This window comes from Anomaloglossus baeobatrachus, chromosome 1 (assembly GCF_048569485.1).
Source record: "Anomaloglossus baeobatrachus isolate aAnoBae1 chromosome 1, aAnoBae1.hap1, whole genome shotgun sequence".
NCBI classification, from domain to species: domain Eukaryota; kingdom Metazoa; phylum Chordata; class Amphibia; order Anura; family Aromobatidae; genus Anomaloglossus; species Anomaloglossus baeobatrachus.
In genome coordinates this window covers 885507729-885523929 of record NC_134353.1, presented here as the reverse complement: position 1 = coordinate 885523929, position 16201 = coordinate 885507729, and the positions used below count along the sequence as shown (strand labels likewise).

At 48.7% G+C, this 16201-nt stretch overlaps 1 protein-coding gene across 1 annotated transcript in view; it reads left to right on the top strand.

Annotated features, from left to right (window-relative positions):
* Nucleotides 1-289: 289 nt before the first annotated feature.
* ITGA2 (integrin subunit alpha 2) overlaps nt 290-16201 on the top strand; it is a 227931-nt gene continuing 212019 nt past the window's right edge. Inside the window, exon 1 of the mRNA XM_075326643.1 lies at nt 290-415. Within this exon, the coding sequence (XP_075182758.1) occupies nt 373-415 (43 nt within the window). The 5' untranslated portion in view covers nt 290-372. The remainder of the gene's footprint in view (nt 416-16201) is intronic.

Here is a 16201-nt window from a genome sequence, read left to right as displayed (position 1 = left end):
TAGTGCCCACTGTGCGCCTCTGGTCTCTGTGCCCACTCCTGATAGTGTCCACTGTGCGCCTCTGGTCTCTGCACCCTGCGCCCACTCCTGATAGTGTCCACTGTGCGCCTCTGGTCTCTGTGCCCACTCCTGGTAGTGCCCACTGTGTCTTTCGCCCACTCCTGATAGTGCAATGCTCTGCCCTGAGTGGGCACACACTGACTCATGCTCTGTGCTGTCTGCAGCCTTGTGAATGTGGCTCCTCCCCAGCCATTCATTGCTGCCTTTTCCCTATAAGATCTCCAGCTCCTGGGAAAGGCTGAGCTGGGAACTTTCTGCCCGGCTGCTGCATCCAGTGACAGGTCTCTGCTCTGTGGATCTTTCTGCTACAAGATGGACAGAAGAAATGCCATTTCTTTGCTGCTGATAATCCAAGGTAAGATCCTTCATTACTGACTGTAGATCTTCTTATGGACTGTAGAGTGTGTACAGAGCTGAGTTTGTCACTTGTCAGTTTGTGCTTTTACATAGGACTGTGGCTAAACCTACAAACTGCTACATATATACAGTGTAGACCTGCCAATAACGCTTTATTTTTTTATATAGCGCTAACATATTCTGCAGCGCTTTACATACATCAGGAACACTGTCCCCATTGGGGCTCACAATCTAAAGTCCCTATCTGGTTGGCTTTGGAGTGTGGGATGAAATCCAAGCAAACACGGGGAGAACATACAAACTCCTTGCAGATGTTGTCCTTGGTGGGATTCGAACCCAGGACCCCTGCACTGCAAGACTGCAGTGCTAACCACTGAGCCACAGTGCAGTGCTAACCATCAAGCCACCATGCCTCCCAATAGATACAAATGCTGAATGATGGACCACAATCACTTCAATGAAGGCACTAAGCTTTGTTTTGACAGCAAGAACAGAGCTACAGACTGAACTAGGAAGGAATAGTAGTGTAATTAAAGCCCTTAACAAATTCAGCTCTGCTACATCTTTATTACACATTATTACTGTTTTCTATGATTGTTTCATTCATGCATACAGATTTCCATAATAATGATGTAGCAGAGGTGACTTTTAAAGTAAAAAAACACAAAAAGTGTAATATTTTATTATGACAAACCTAGCTCTGCTACATAATTAATAAGTTATCTGTCATTTTCAAAATGCAGATGTAGTTGCGGTAAAGAAATGCCACGAGGTCCTATGTAAAACTTTAGCAAATTTTGATGTGACCACGACATAATCTTCTCTACTACACCTGACAAACTGAGCTCTGCGCTTATTTGTACGTGACATGTGATGGATTGTGCTGAGATGAGGGACAGTCTTGCATTGTATCTGTTTTCAAATGCAGATGTAGCAGAGCTGAATATGTCATTGATCTCAATGAGACTGTAGTTACGTCATTATGATGGTCACCTCAGCTCTGCTACATGTGGGCGAAGCTACAACCTTTCATTACTTCTTGTAGTATAAGATTGAGCTCTGTTGTTGTTATCATGGCCATCATTAATGAAACCTTCTGTCACTTTCCATCTTAATAAGGTCAGTGTCGTGTCCCCTGCAGTTTAATGGGAGGTCAGCAAGGTCCTGAGTTTCCAGAGACACTTGTCCTGCTTCGACCATTATCTATAAAGACCCCATTACTAGTCCTTGTCCTCATTCTTAAACCATCTGGTGTCCTTTAGCTAAACTGTAAATGACATCAAAGGAGCCACACAGGCAGTGCACCCTTGTATGAGTGAGGATCTTAGGCTGCTTTCACACATCAGTTTTTTGCCATCAGGCACAATCCAGCGAAAAAACTGATGCAACGGATCCGTCGAAAAAACGGATCAGTTGCATCAGTTCTTTCCATCCGTTTCTTCAGTTTTTTGACGGATCCGTTTTGATACTGCGCATGCTCAGTTTAAAAAAACAGAAACCGGCGCCGGATTCCGGCATTGACGGATTACGACGGATCCGACGACCATAGGGTTCCATTATAAAACACGCCGTACGACGCAATACGGTTTTTTCGACTGAGACAAAAAACGTTCCATTCAATGTTCCATCCAGCTGCAAATTTTGCCAGATCCGGCAAAAATCGGATGGAACGCAAGGCCATCCAGCACAATCTGGTGCTAATAGAAGTCTATGGGGGAAAAAACGGATCCGACGGCAACAGACGCCGGATCCGTTTTTTCATGTTTTTGCCGGATTGTGCCTGATGGCAAAAGGCAAAAAAATTGATGTGTGAAAGCGGCCTAATTCACAGCGCCACCTAGTGCTCAACTTATCATGAAGTAAAAGAAGAATCGTCTGCACTCAGACTTAGGGGCACTTTGCACACTGCGACATCGCAGGTGCGATGTCGGTGGGGTCAAATTGAAAATGACGCACTTCCGGCATCGCATGCGACATCGCAGTGTGTAAAGCCTAGATGATACGATTAACGAGCGCAAAAGCGTCGTAATCGTATCATCGGTGCAGCGTCGGCATAATTCATAATTACGCTGACGCGACGGTCCGATGTTGTTCCTCGCTCCTGCGGCTGCACACATCGCTGTGTGTGAAGTCGCAGGAGCGAGGAACGTCTCCTACCGGCCTCACTGCGGCTTCTGTAGGATATGCGGAAGGAAGGAGGTGGGCGGGATGTTTACATCCTGCTCATCTCCGCCCCTCCGCTCTGATTGGCCGCCTGCCGTGTGACGTCGCAGTGACGCCGCACGACCCGCCCCCTTAACAAGGAGGCGGGTCGCCGGCCACAGGGACGTCGCACGGCAGGTGAGTGTGTGTGTGAAGCTGGCGTAGCGATAACTTTCGCTACGCCAGCTATCACCACATATCGCTGCTGCGACGGGGGCGGGCACTATCGCACTCGGCATCGCAGCATCGGGCTGCGATGTCGTAGTGTGCAAAGCCCGCCTTAGGCTGTGTGCGCACGTGTGCGCTCTGCACTGCACCTAAAAGGTGCGCTTCAGAGCGCAGCTGAAAAGCTCCGTTCTGAAGCGCATGGTGCCGGCAGAGAACGTGCGCTCTGCATGCAGCTCCTGCCATAGACAGAGCAGGGGCTGCCGGCAAAGTGCACGGAAGAAGTGACATGTCACTTCTTAGAACGCGCGCTTCGGGCAGCAGCCGAAGCGCTGCGCTCTAAGACGCCACGTGCGAACGGTCCCTGCTCAATCTCCATAGATTATGCAGGGGACGCAGGACGCATGCAGTTACGCTGCGCTACAAAGCGCAGCGTAACTGCATGTAATACGCACACGTGCGCACAAAGACTTATAGTGATGATGGTGCAAGTGAAAATTGGGTCAAGGACCTTAGTATCAAATCCCAAACAAATTCACTGCACTCAATGTATATGATGCAAAATGTGACAAATTTTATTAAATAAGGAATTGCAACTATACAATCAGACGTTTCGACCCGCCTGGGTCTTAGTCAGGAGTCGCTATATAGTGGGTGTCTGGAGGGTGAAAGATGAGGAGCACTGTAGCACTAATGCATAGAACAAGGTGCCTTGAGGATTGTACACTGGGTCTGCAGGCGCAGCAGCGCTGTTGCTATTGACATAGAGTACAAGGATACACTAAAGGATACACTATATACTACCACAAAAAGCTGCTGACTGATTACCTTTAAGGATTTAAAGGGGGTGGTCCACAGTTGAGCGCAAATTCTGAACTCTACACAAGTGCAGACTACTGAATCATGAAAGTGCGCACTACACATACTGTCATGATTCCCCAGTATTGCATACATGTGGGTCACAGGCCGACTGGATACATTTAGCTTCTCTCAATTTTTGTCAAGAGAATCTAAATGAGACTAATCAGCATGTGGCCGCGTGCATGCAATAATGGGGAATCCTGACAGCAGGCACGCTGCACACTTTCATGATTCAGATGTCCATAGTCACATAGAACGACTGTAGACTTTGCTCTCAAATGTGCACAACCCCTTGAAGGTTTCTATGCTTCAATCTCTGGCTACTCCTGGAGGGTCCTGGCCTTGGGGGCTCCCTAGAGAAATGTGGCTCCTGGGCAATGAGGTAAAAATGTTATAAAACACACCTGAGCTGCTGCAGAACCTCTTTAAGGGTAGAGTAAGAGGAGCTTTTTTATGACTGAAACAATAAATCTCTGCATAGAAGTCTCTTAGTTAGCCAGTAGAGGACACACACATTTGTGTATATTTACTGCTGTATTAGACTTTTGGGGAGGTTCTCGGTAACGTCTGCATTTATTCGGGTGCATGAGGAGCGCACAGGAATCTGACAGCTGTGCATATGTACAAGCCACGGACAATGTTGTTTTATTGTCCCTCTAGAAAACCCATTTGATCACAGTTTCCCATAGGCAGCAAACGTCAAAACAGCTGGTGACCCCAGGGATTAGGGGTAGGAGAGTGGGAGAGCCCCCCACATCTATAATGCAGGCTGGAAGTGTGCGTCACCCACAGTCTCATATTTCACAATAATATGTTATAGTAAATATTCAGGATGTGCCGTAACATGAATATGACGGCCAGGTAGCATACATACCAGCTCAGCAACTCCACGGACCATTTTCTTTTAGATTTAAAGGGATTTTGTCAGCGCAAAGTGACAGTATAAGCTAATCACAAGGGCCTTATGAAAATCAAATATTTAGTGATCTAATTACTGTCTCTGTTTTGCAAAAACTGAAGTTTAATCAAATATGCTGTACTGTGACATCACTGTGTGTATTATCCCTGTACTGTGACATCACTGTGTGTATTATCCCTGTACTGTGACATCACTGTGTGTATTATCCCTGTACTGTGACATCACTGTGTGTATTATCCCTGTACTGTGACATCACTGTGTGTATTATCCCTGTACTGTGACATCACTGTGTGTATTATCCCTGTACTGTGACATCACTGTGTGTATTATCCCTGTACTGTGACATCACTCTGTGTATTATCCCTGTACTGTGACATCACTGTGTGTATTATCCCTGTACTGTGACATCACTGTGTGTATTATCCCTGTGCTGTGACATCACTGTGTGTATTATCCCTGTGCTGTGACATCACTGTGTGTATTATCCCTGTACTGTGACATCACTGTGTGTATTATCCCTGTACTGTGACATCACTGTGTGTATTATCCCTGTGCTGTGACATCACTGTGTGTATTATCCCTGTACTGTGACATCACTGTGTGTATTATCCCTGTACTGTGACATCACTGTGTGTATTATCCCTGTGCTGTGACATCACTGTGTGTATTATCCCTGTGCTGTGACATCACTCTGTGTATTATCCCTGTACTGTGACATCACTGTGTGCATTATCCCTGTGCTGTGACATCACTGTGTGTATTATCCCTGTACTGTGACATCACTGTGTGTATTATCCCTGTGCTGTGACATCACTGTGTGTATTATCCCTGTGCTGTGACATCACTGTGTGTATTATCCCTGTGCTGTGACATCACTCTGTGTATTATCCCTGTACTGTGACATCACTGTGTGTATTATCCCTGTACTGTGACATCACTGTGTGTATTACCCCTGTACTGTGACATCACTGTGTGTATTATCCCTGTACTGTGACATCAGTGTGTATTATCCCTGTGCTGTGACATCACTGTGTGTATTATCCCTGTGCTGTGACATCACTCTGTGTATTATCCCTGTACTGTGACATCACTGTGTGTATTATCCCTGTGCTGTGACATCACTCTGTGTATTATCCCTGTACTGTGACATCACTGTGTGTATTATCCCTGTGCTGTGACATCACTGTGTCTATTATCCCTGTACTGTGACATCACTGTGTGTATTATCCCTGTACTGTGACATCACTGTGTGTATTATCCCTGTGCTGTGACATCACTGTGTGTATTATCCCTGTGCTGTGACATCACTGTCTGTATTATCCCTGTGCTGTGACATCATTGTGTGTATTATCCCTGTGCTGTGACATCACTCTGTGTATTATCCCTGTACTGTGACATCACTGTGTGTATTACCCCTGTACTGTGACATCACTGTGTGTATTATCCCTGTACTGTGACATCACTGTGTGTATTATCCCTGTGCTGTGACATCACTCTGTGTATTATCCCTGTACTGTGACATCACTGTGTGTATTATCCCTGTGCTGTGACATCACTGTGTGTATTACCCCTGTACTGTGGCATCACTGTGTGTATTATCCCTGTACTGTGGCATCACTGTGTGTATTATCCCTGTACTGTGACATCACTGTGTACATTATCCCTGTACTGTTACATCACTGTGTGTATTACCCCTGTACTGTGACATCACTGTGTGTATTACCCCTGTACTGTGACATCACTGTGTGTATTATCCCTGTGCTGTGACATCACTTTGTGTATTATCCCTGTACTGTGACATCACTGTGTGTATTATCCCTGTGCTGTGACATCACTGCATGTATTATCCCTGTTCTGTGACATCACTGTGTGTATTACCCCTGTGCTGTGACATCACTGTGTGTATTACCCCTGTACTGTGGCATCACTGTGTGTATTATCCCTGTACTGTGGCATCACTGTGTGTATTATCCCTGTACTGTGACATCACTGTGTACATTATCCCTGTACTGTTACATCACTGTGTGTATTACCCCTGTACTGTGACATCACTGTGTGTATTATCCCTGTACTGTGACATCACTGTGTGTATTATCCCTGCATTGTGACATCACTGTGTGTATTATCCCTGTACTGTGACATTACTGTGTGTATTATCCCTGTACTGTGACATCACTGTGTGTATTATCCCTGTACTGTGACATCACTGTGTGTATTATCCCTGTACTGTAACATCACTCTGTGTATTATCCCTGTACTGTGACAGCACTGCATGTATTATCCCTGTACTGTGACATCACTGTGTGTATTATCCCTGTACTGTGACATCACTGTGTGTATTATCCCTGTACTGTGACATCACTGTGTACATTATCCCTGTACTGTGACATCACTGTGTGTATTATCCCTGTACTGTGACATCACTGTGTGTATTATCCCTGTACTGTGACATCACTGTGTGTATTATCCCTGTACTGTGACATCACTGTGTACATTATCCCTGTACTGTGACAGCACTGTGTGTATTATCCCTGTACTGTGACATCACTGTGTGTATTATCCCTGTACTGTGACATCACTGTGTGTATTATCCCTGTACTGTGACATCACTGTGTGTATTATCCCTGTACTGTGACATCACTGTGTGTATTATCCCTGTACTGTGACATCACTGTGTGTATTATCCCTGTACTGTGACATCACTGTGTGTATTATCCCTGTACTGTGACATCACTGCATGTATTATCCTTTTCCTGTGACATCACTGTGTGTATTATCCCTGTACTGTGACATCACTGTGGGTATTATCCCTGTACTGTGACATCACTGTGGGTATTATCCCTGTACTGTGACATCACTGTGTGTATTATCCCTGCATTGTGACATCACTGTGTGTATTATCCCTGTACTGTGACATCACTGTGTGTATTATCCCTGTACTGTGACATCACTGTGTGTATTTTCCCTGAACTGTGACATCACTGTGTGTATTATCCCTGTACTGTGACATCATTGTGTGTATTATCCCTGTACTGTGACATCACTGTGTGTATTATCCCTGCATTGTGACATCACTGTTTATCACTGTGTGTATTATCCTTGTCCTGTGACATCACTGTGTGTATTATCCCTGTACTGTGACATCACTGTGTGTATTATCCCTGTACTGTGACATCACTGTGTGTATTATCCCTGTACTGTGACATCACTGTGTGTATTATCCCTGTACTGTGACATCACTGTGTGTATTATCCCTGTACTGTGGCATCACTGTGTGTATTATCCCTGTACTGTGACATCACTGTGTGTATAATCCCTGTACTGTGACATCACTGTGTGTATTATCCCTGTACTGTGACATCACTGTGTGTATTATCCCTGTACTGTGGCATCACTGTGTGTATTATCCCTGTACTGTGACATCACTGTGTGTATTATCCCTGTACTGTGACATCACTGTGTGTATTATCCCTGTACTGTGACATCACTGTGTACATTATCCCTGTACTGTGACATCACTGTGTGTATTATCCCTGTACTGTGACATCACTGTGTGTATTATCCCTGTACTGTGACATCACTGTGTGTATTATCCCTGTACTGTGACATCACTGTGTACATTATCCCTGTACTGTGACATCACTGTGTGTATTATCCCTGTACTGTGACATCACTGTGTGTATTATCCCTGTACTGTGACATCACTGTGTGTATTATCCCTGTACTGTGACATCACTGTGTACATTATCCCTGTACTGTGACAGCACTGCATGTATTATCCCTGTACTGTGACATCACTGTGTGTATTATCCCTGTACTGTGACATCACTGTGTACATTATCCCTGTACTGTGACATCACTGTGTGTATTATCCCTGTACTGTGACATCACTGTGTGTATTATCCCTGTACTGTGACATCACTGTGTGTATTATCCCTGTACTGTGACATCACTGCATGTATTATCCTTTTCCTGTGACATCACTGTGTGTATTATCCCTGTACTGTGACATCACTGTGGGTATTATCCCTGTACTGTGACATCACTGTGTGTATTATCCCTGTACTGTGACATCACTGTGTGTATTATCCCTGTACTGTGACATCACTGTGTGTATTACCCCTGTACTGTGACATCACTGCATGTATTATCCCTGTACTGTGACATCACTGTGTGTATTATCCCTGTACTGTGACATCATTGTGTGTATTATCCCTGTACTGTGACATCACTGTGTGTATTATCCCTGCATTGTGACATCACTGTGTGTATTATCCCTGCATTGTGACATCACTGTGTGTATTATCCTTGTCCTGTGACATCACTGTGTGTATTATCCCTGTACAGTGACATCACTGTGTGTATTATCCCTGTACTGTGACATCACTGTGTGTATTATCCCTGCATTGTGACATCACTGTGTGTATTATCCCTGTACTGTGACATCACTGTGTGTATTATCCCTGTACTGTGACATCACTGTGTGTATTATCCCTGTACTGTGACATCACTGTGTATATTATCCCTGTACTGTGACATCACTGTGTGTATTATCCCTGTACTGTGACATCACTGTGTGTATTATCCCTGTACTGTGACATCACTGTGTGTATTATCCCTGTACAGTGACATCACTGTGTGTATTATCCCTGTACTGTGACATCACTGTGTGTATTATCCCTGTACAGTGACATCACTGTGTGTATTATCCCTGTACTGTGACATCACTGTGTGTATTATCCCTGCATTGTGACATCACTGTGTGTATTATCCTTGTCCTGTGACATCACTGTGTGTATTATCCCTGTACTGTGACATCACTGTGTGTATTATCCCTGTACAGTGACATCACTGTGTGTATTATCCCTGTACTGTGACATCACTGTGTGTATTATCCCTGTACAGTGACATCACTGTGTGTATTATCCCTGTACTGTGACATCACTGTGTGTATTATCCCTGCATTGTGACATCACTGTGTGTATTATCCTTGTCCTGTGACATCACTGTGTGTATTATCCTTGTCCTGTGACATCACTGTGTGTATTATCCTTGTCCTGTGACATCACTGTGTGTATTATCCTTGTCCTGTGACATCACTGTGTGTATTATCCCTGCATTGTGACATCACTGTGTGACAATGCCATCTCCTGTGCCCACTGCTGACTAATATGCGATGTATATGCTAGCATTCTGAATCCCCACACATTGATAGATGTTGGAAATATAGAAAGATAGAATCCTATTGGATTTATTTTCAACATGTCTGATCATTCTTTGATTGTGACGTGAAGTAAGCCACTGCTAAGTGTGTCTGTCGGCTCCTTACTCCTTTTTTACCATTGAGAACACGTACACTTCTCAGGCAGGTTGCTGGGTCGTCGGGTATCCAAGCTGTATGGGTGTATGGGCACTACGAATGTACAAACGAAAGGAAAATTGAGCAAACAGGTCACTTTTCTGCTTCTCTCTTTATAAGGGGTACAGAGAGAGGATGTAGCTTAATCTTAACTTTGGCATCTAGGTGGATCCAGAACCCATCTATCAGAATACGATATATGACATTGTGCTGTAGCATACTGTAGATTTGGCAATGGGACCTGAGGCGTTGAAGTTAAACTTCCACATTAACCCATCCTCCATTGACTACAATCCGTCATCTCTTGGTCGTAGAGGAATGAAGACTGGCAAAAAAAAAATGTTTTCCGATTACTTCCTGTCCTGGTTTACGAGAACACAAGTCCTTCTTCCATGACTGAACAATTGCAGAATATATATGAATTCTCATTCTATGGTGTTCATTCGTAGCTGTCCTGAGTAAAGTTGATTCTTTCTTGGGAAATAGTGTCTCAGTCCTATTTACTGGTCCCTCATAAATGGAGACCATAGTCCTTGTTATCAAGACATCACTGTCCATGAATTGACTGTCGCTGTCATTTGAGGTTCTTAGACCCTACTGTAAACTCTGTCACAGCATCCCGTCCCCTTGCTATGTTCGATACTACAACTGTATCTTCACATGTGGCACCTTAGCTATCAGCACTGTACTCCTAGCTACCTGTCATGGGTGTGTCACACATCACAGACAGTCAAGTGGTTTCTGGCTATAGAAGGTCACAGTATTTGGTTTTGCAGATTACTCCCTGACTTTCCATTGTTCTTACTTTCAGTATTCATTGTTATACGTAGCTTTCCTGCTGGATTCATCTCTCCCTCTTTTGGACTCAGCAGGAGCTCGACTTCCACCCAGCTGCTGATTATCTGTGTTCTCTTGGAGCTTATATACCCCTTCCTTCCTGGGACTGGTGCTGGTGATATTTTTCAGTTTATTCAAGCCTTGGTTGCAAGCAGGTGGCTTGTACTCCGCTGTGGTATCGTTGCTGAAATGAAAACAAGTGAAAACACTGCTGAACTTGCACCTGAGGCATCTGTGGATAAGTAGTTCATGCTTTTTCACCTGTGTGTCCCCCTTGTGTCTTCTCTACTGTTTAGTGGGGTTGACGAAGAGCTCATCCCATTCAGTACTAGAGATATCTAGGGTCAGGTATCCAGCTTGTTACATAGGTGTGGAACCTATCTAGGGTGGTGAAGGACTCCAGGGACCAACAGTCGGTTTGGTCAAGGGCCATCATCTACCTTTTCCCTAGACACAGGGTGGTGAGGGACCCTAGGGACCAACAGTCGGTTCGGTCAAGGGCCATCATCTACCCTTTCCCTAGACACAGGTTGGTGAGGGACCCTAGGGACCAACAGTCGGTTTGGTCAAGGGCCATCATCCACCCTTTCCCTAGACACAGGATTTCTCTGCCCTTCCTTTTTGCCTTGAGCTTGGTACTTCCCTGTACCTAGCGTGACACTACCACCATGGCTTCCAGTTGTAGTTCCAACCTATATACATTTATCATTTCCCTGTTGTTCGTATCTTCAATACATTAGAAATGACTCAGAAAATAATTTCGGTAAAAACGTTCAAGGCAAGAATGTGCATGTTACTATAAAAGTGTGGCGCCCCTGACCTGGTCAGGCACCACTGAGTACTGCACCCATGCTGGGGACAGTACAATACAGGTAATCCAGAAGGCTGACAGGGGTGTGGAACACAGGCGCATAGTGATCAGGTCTCACACATGTACCCATGAGAGGACCCCTGGGGATCCCAGGAGGGGGCAAAGCCTATACCTCCACTGGAATAGTAGCAGGGGGTCAAAAGCCTCCATCTCCTCTCAAGGGGTGTGGTGGAGAGTCTGGTTGCTAGGTGGCGTAGGCAAGAACAGGAGAGGAGGAGCAGTGAGTCAGTTAGAGCAGAGGACTCCAGAGGGCTCAGAGAGGAGCAGACCTGTGGGGCTGTTGCTGTCTAACAGCGCCCGCGCAGTGGCTACTGACGGGGGAGAACGGTCAACTAGGAGTGCTACCTGAAAGCCAGCTTCAGCTAGAGAGAAAGCACGGAGTGGGAAGTAAGGAGACTGCTAGAGAGCACCAGGCCCAACCGGGCGGCAGATCCCGAAGCGAAGATAGATCCAGCTTTCTTCTGCTAAACCTGCCGGTGTGGGGCTCTCAAAGCCCACACCACAACACCACAAAAGCCGCAGCCACGTAACCGCAGTGAGGGCCCATAGGTCACAGGAGGCAAGCAGCTGGAGTGGCCTGGTCCGGGGAACAAGCAAACGGCAACCAAAAGGGGGAGAGAGGCTGCAGCATCTTCCCTGGGTGACCCCCATAGGGACTCAAAGTCGGGGTCACCCCAAACCACCAAGGGCTAAGGAAGGCGAGTCAGTAGTCACCCTCATAAAGTCAGCCTGAAGGATACCTGGTTCCCATCTGGTTCATCCCAGCTACGCCCGGGCTACTCACCCTGCCATCAAATGTGAGTAAAGCCCTTGAAAGACAGCTCTGCCTGTGTTAGTCATTCTGCGACTTGTGGTACTACAAACCTACACTGGGCCCTGGGGCTTGCCTCACTCTCAGGAGGCTATTCCAACTAACTGCACACACCATCAGCCCCAGGCGACCCTCAACCTGCAGTGGCGGTCCCTACTGACCGCAATACTGAGAGTGGCGTCACGACAAGAAGAAGATTTCCTACCTGTGACCAGATCCAGCTGAGTGGAGTCCCTGAAGGTAATGCACCGACACAACACCCGTGGGGCTTCACATATGGCGTCACGAACAGGATAAGGACTAGACCTGTTCAGACAGGTGACCATGTGCCTGGGCGGTCCGCTTGAAAAATTGGAAGCGCCGCCATATTGCCACCATGAAAAGCGCGCTGAAAAACAACAGCAGCCCGCGCTGGAAGAAGTTACCGCCCACGAAGAGGTGTGGCTACCCAGAGATCCCCTGCAGAGTTCTGACCTTGCCAGCTATGAGAGTGGAAGCGTCCAGAGACGTCGGGACAGAAAGGGAGCCACAAGCCTGCTGCTGGGAGAGGAGCTGCTGAAAGAGGCAGAGCAGAAACTGAACAGCTTGCTATCAGAGGCAACGGCGAGTCCACAGCTGGAGAGTCGTGCAGAAGAGGGCGCAGAAGAAATGGCGTCTGACCGCAGAAATCCAGAACCGGGCTCCGCTGCCTGGTGGTATCGGGAGCTGGCCCAGTTCTGCGACCGACTGGAGACCCGGGTTGTGGAGCAGATCCGGGAAGAACGAATGGAAATGCTGGAGATGACCGCGGCGGTTCGGGCCTATGAAAGGAGAGCCGCACGCCGAGTGCCAGACAGGACGGCGATGACGCAGACCCCGATGCTGCCACCGGTGGGTGAGTCGAGTGATGCCCCGGCCAGCGCAAGTGCCCCGACCCCTGCTGCCACGCCCGCGGTCCCCGAAGAGGCGTCCGGTGCGGCGACGCTGAAGCAGGCCGCAGCCACGCCAGGTGCGGCCTTCCAAGCCCCAGCGGCCGCAGCGGTGCCCTGCTCGGCCTACCAAGACCCGGTCCCTGCAGCAACGCCCAGTCCGGCCCGTAAAGAACCGGCTGCCACCGCGACCCTCATCCGCGCCGCAGGCGTAACGCTAACCCAGGCCGCCGCCCTGCTAGGCCCGGCCCGCCGAGACCCCACCGCCGCAGCAACGCTCGTCCGCGCCGCAAGTGAGGTGCTGAACCAGGCCGCAGCCACGCCAGGCGCGGCCCGCCAAGCCCCGGCCGCCGCAGCGATGCCCTGCTCGGCCCACCAAGACCCGGTCCCTGCAGCGACGCCCAGCGCCACCTGCACAGATTCCATCACAGCTGCGACGCCGATCCAGGCCGCCGCCATGCCGGGCGCGGCCCGCCAAGACCAGGCCGCCGCCATGCCGGGCGCGGCCCGCCAAGACCAGGCCGCCGCCATGCCGGGCGCGGCCCGCCAAGACCAGGCCGCCGCCATGCCGGGCGCGGCCCGCCAAGACCAGGCCGCCGCCAAACAGGGCGCGGCCCGCCAAGACCAGGCCGCCGCCATGCCAGGCGCGGCCCGCCAAGAAGAGATTACCTCATCATTTACCCCGGCCTGCAAGGCCAGAGCAGACACCGCTCCCCAGTCCAAAGAGGTCCCTGCTAGGAAGTCCCTGATAGGAGAGGACCCCGAATACTGGAAGCTGAAGGCTGACCTAGAGGCCCAGTTCCCACAAGAGATGGTGGATCGGTATCTGCTCCCTCCGCACACCCCCAAGAGGGTTCCGGCAACCCCTGCAGCAACCACGCCAAAGAGTCCCCCGCCTGGGCCTGCTGAAGAAAGCCCATCCCCAGCACTGCCACCAAAGGAGTGCCAAGAAGAACTAAGGGGGAGAGGAGGCCAGGAAGCTGAGGAGCTGACTCCGGAGCCACCGGCAGTGGAGCAATACTCAGAGCCGGAGATGTTACCCTATTCCCGTTGGGATGAGGAGGACTTGACACCGTCTGCTGACGAAGACCAGCCCAGAAACCTCACCTGGGGCCCTGCAGGCATTGAGGTAACAGCCCAGCAGAACCCAGCCCGCAAGACCAGGCGTCGCAACAGAACAACGCTGTCCCCTGCACCACAGTCTCCAGAGCAGAGAGAAGTCACGGCCAGAGACCTACAAGAAAAAAGGTTCCTGAGAAGAGCCAAAGCCCAGGTCAGAGGACCCCTTTGCAGAGGAGTAGTAGAGGATTTCAATTTGAGAAGTGGATATGGATTCATCGTAGCACCTGGTATCAAAGAAGGGATATTTGTCAACAGAAGAGATGTGAGAGCTCATCTGCCTAGAGGACACCCTGGCAGAAATCTAAAGATGGGAGATTCAGTCCAGTTTACTATGCATCAAGGTGAAAGAGGATTGTATGCCCTGGACGTAACACAAAGTCCTAAAGAAAGAGAAGGAAGACAAAGCAGAGAAAAAGAACCTACGGATGAGACGACCACAGACGACGACAGAGAGCAGGAAAGCAGCAGGTGCCACCGCCATACAGGCTCAAGCCCTGGTAAAGAGGAGTAAAGTAAAGTAAAGAAAGAAGTTACCAGTTAAAGTTTTGAAAAAGTTTGTTTTGCAACGTTCTCAAGTTCAAGTAATGTGCCCACAAAAACTATTGTGAGAAATAAACCTTAAGGCTATGAACTGGCTATAGCCACAAACTCTCGCAGTGTAAATAGTTACACCAGAGGGCACCACCACCACCAGAGTCAGCCTGTTTAGGGGCTTGGCTCGTCTGCAACCAGGAGGAGCCCGTCCGTATATAGGGCCTTGGCTCACCTGCGACCAGAGAGCATGCCTGTTTATGGGGCCTGGCTCTCCACCACAAAGAGGGTACCTGGTCAGCACCAACTGTGGAAGCCGCCTCTACATCCTGCCAGAAGAGGCTGAAGGCGCGGATCCACCAGGCCAGGTATACCCTGAAACCACCAGCCCATGTAAGCCGCCTCTACATCCTGCCAGAAGTGGCTGAAGTCGCGGCCAACGTGAAAGGGTTTTGGGTGGGTTAACAGACTTGTGGGTGGAGGGTGGTGATGTATGGTACCTGGTGCTTTTAAAAATGTTTTACATGTTTTAATGTTTTATGCATTTTAAAATGTTGTCTTGCAGCCCGAGGACGTGCTGGTGATAACTAAGGGGGAATGTGGCGCCCCTGACCTGGTCAGGCACCACTGAGTACTGCACCCATGCTGGGGACAGTACAATACAGGTAATCCAGAAGGCTGACAGGGGTGTGGAACACAGGCGCATAGTGATCAGGTCTCACACATGTACCCATGAGAGGACCCCTGGGGATCCCAGGAGGGGGCAAAGCCTATACCTCCACTGGAATAGTAGCAGGGGGTCAAAAGCCTCCATCTCCTCTCAAGGGGTGTGGTGGAGAGTCTGGTTGCTAGGTGGCGTAGGCAAGAACAGGAGAGGAGGAGCAGTGAGTCAGTTAGAGCAGAGGACTCCAGAGGGCTCAGAGAGGAGCAGACCTGTGGGGCTGTTGCTGTCTAACAGCGCCCGCGCAGTGGCTACTGACGGGGGAGAACGGTCAACTAGGAGTGCTACCTGAAAGCCAGCTTCAGCTAGAGAGAAAGCACGGAGTGGGAAGTAAGGAGACTGCTAGAGAGCACCAGGCCCAACCGGGCGGCAGATCCCGAAGCGAAGATAGATCCAGCTTTCTTCTGCTAAACCTGCCGGTGTGGGGCTCTCAAAGCCCACACCACAACACCACAAAAGCCGCAGCCACGTAACCGC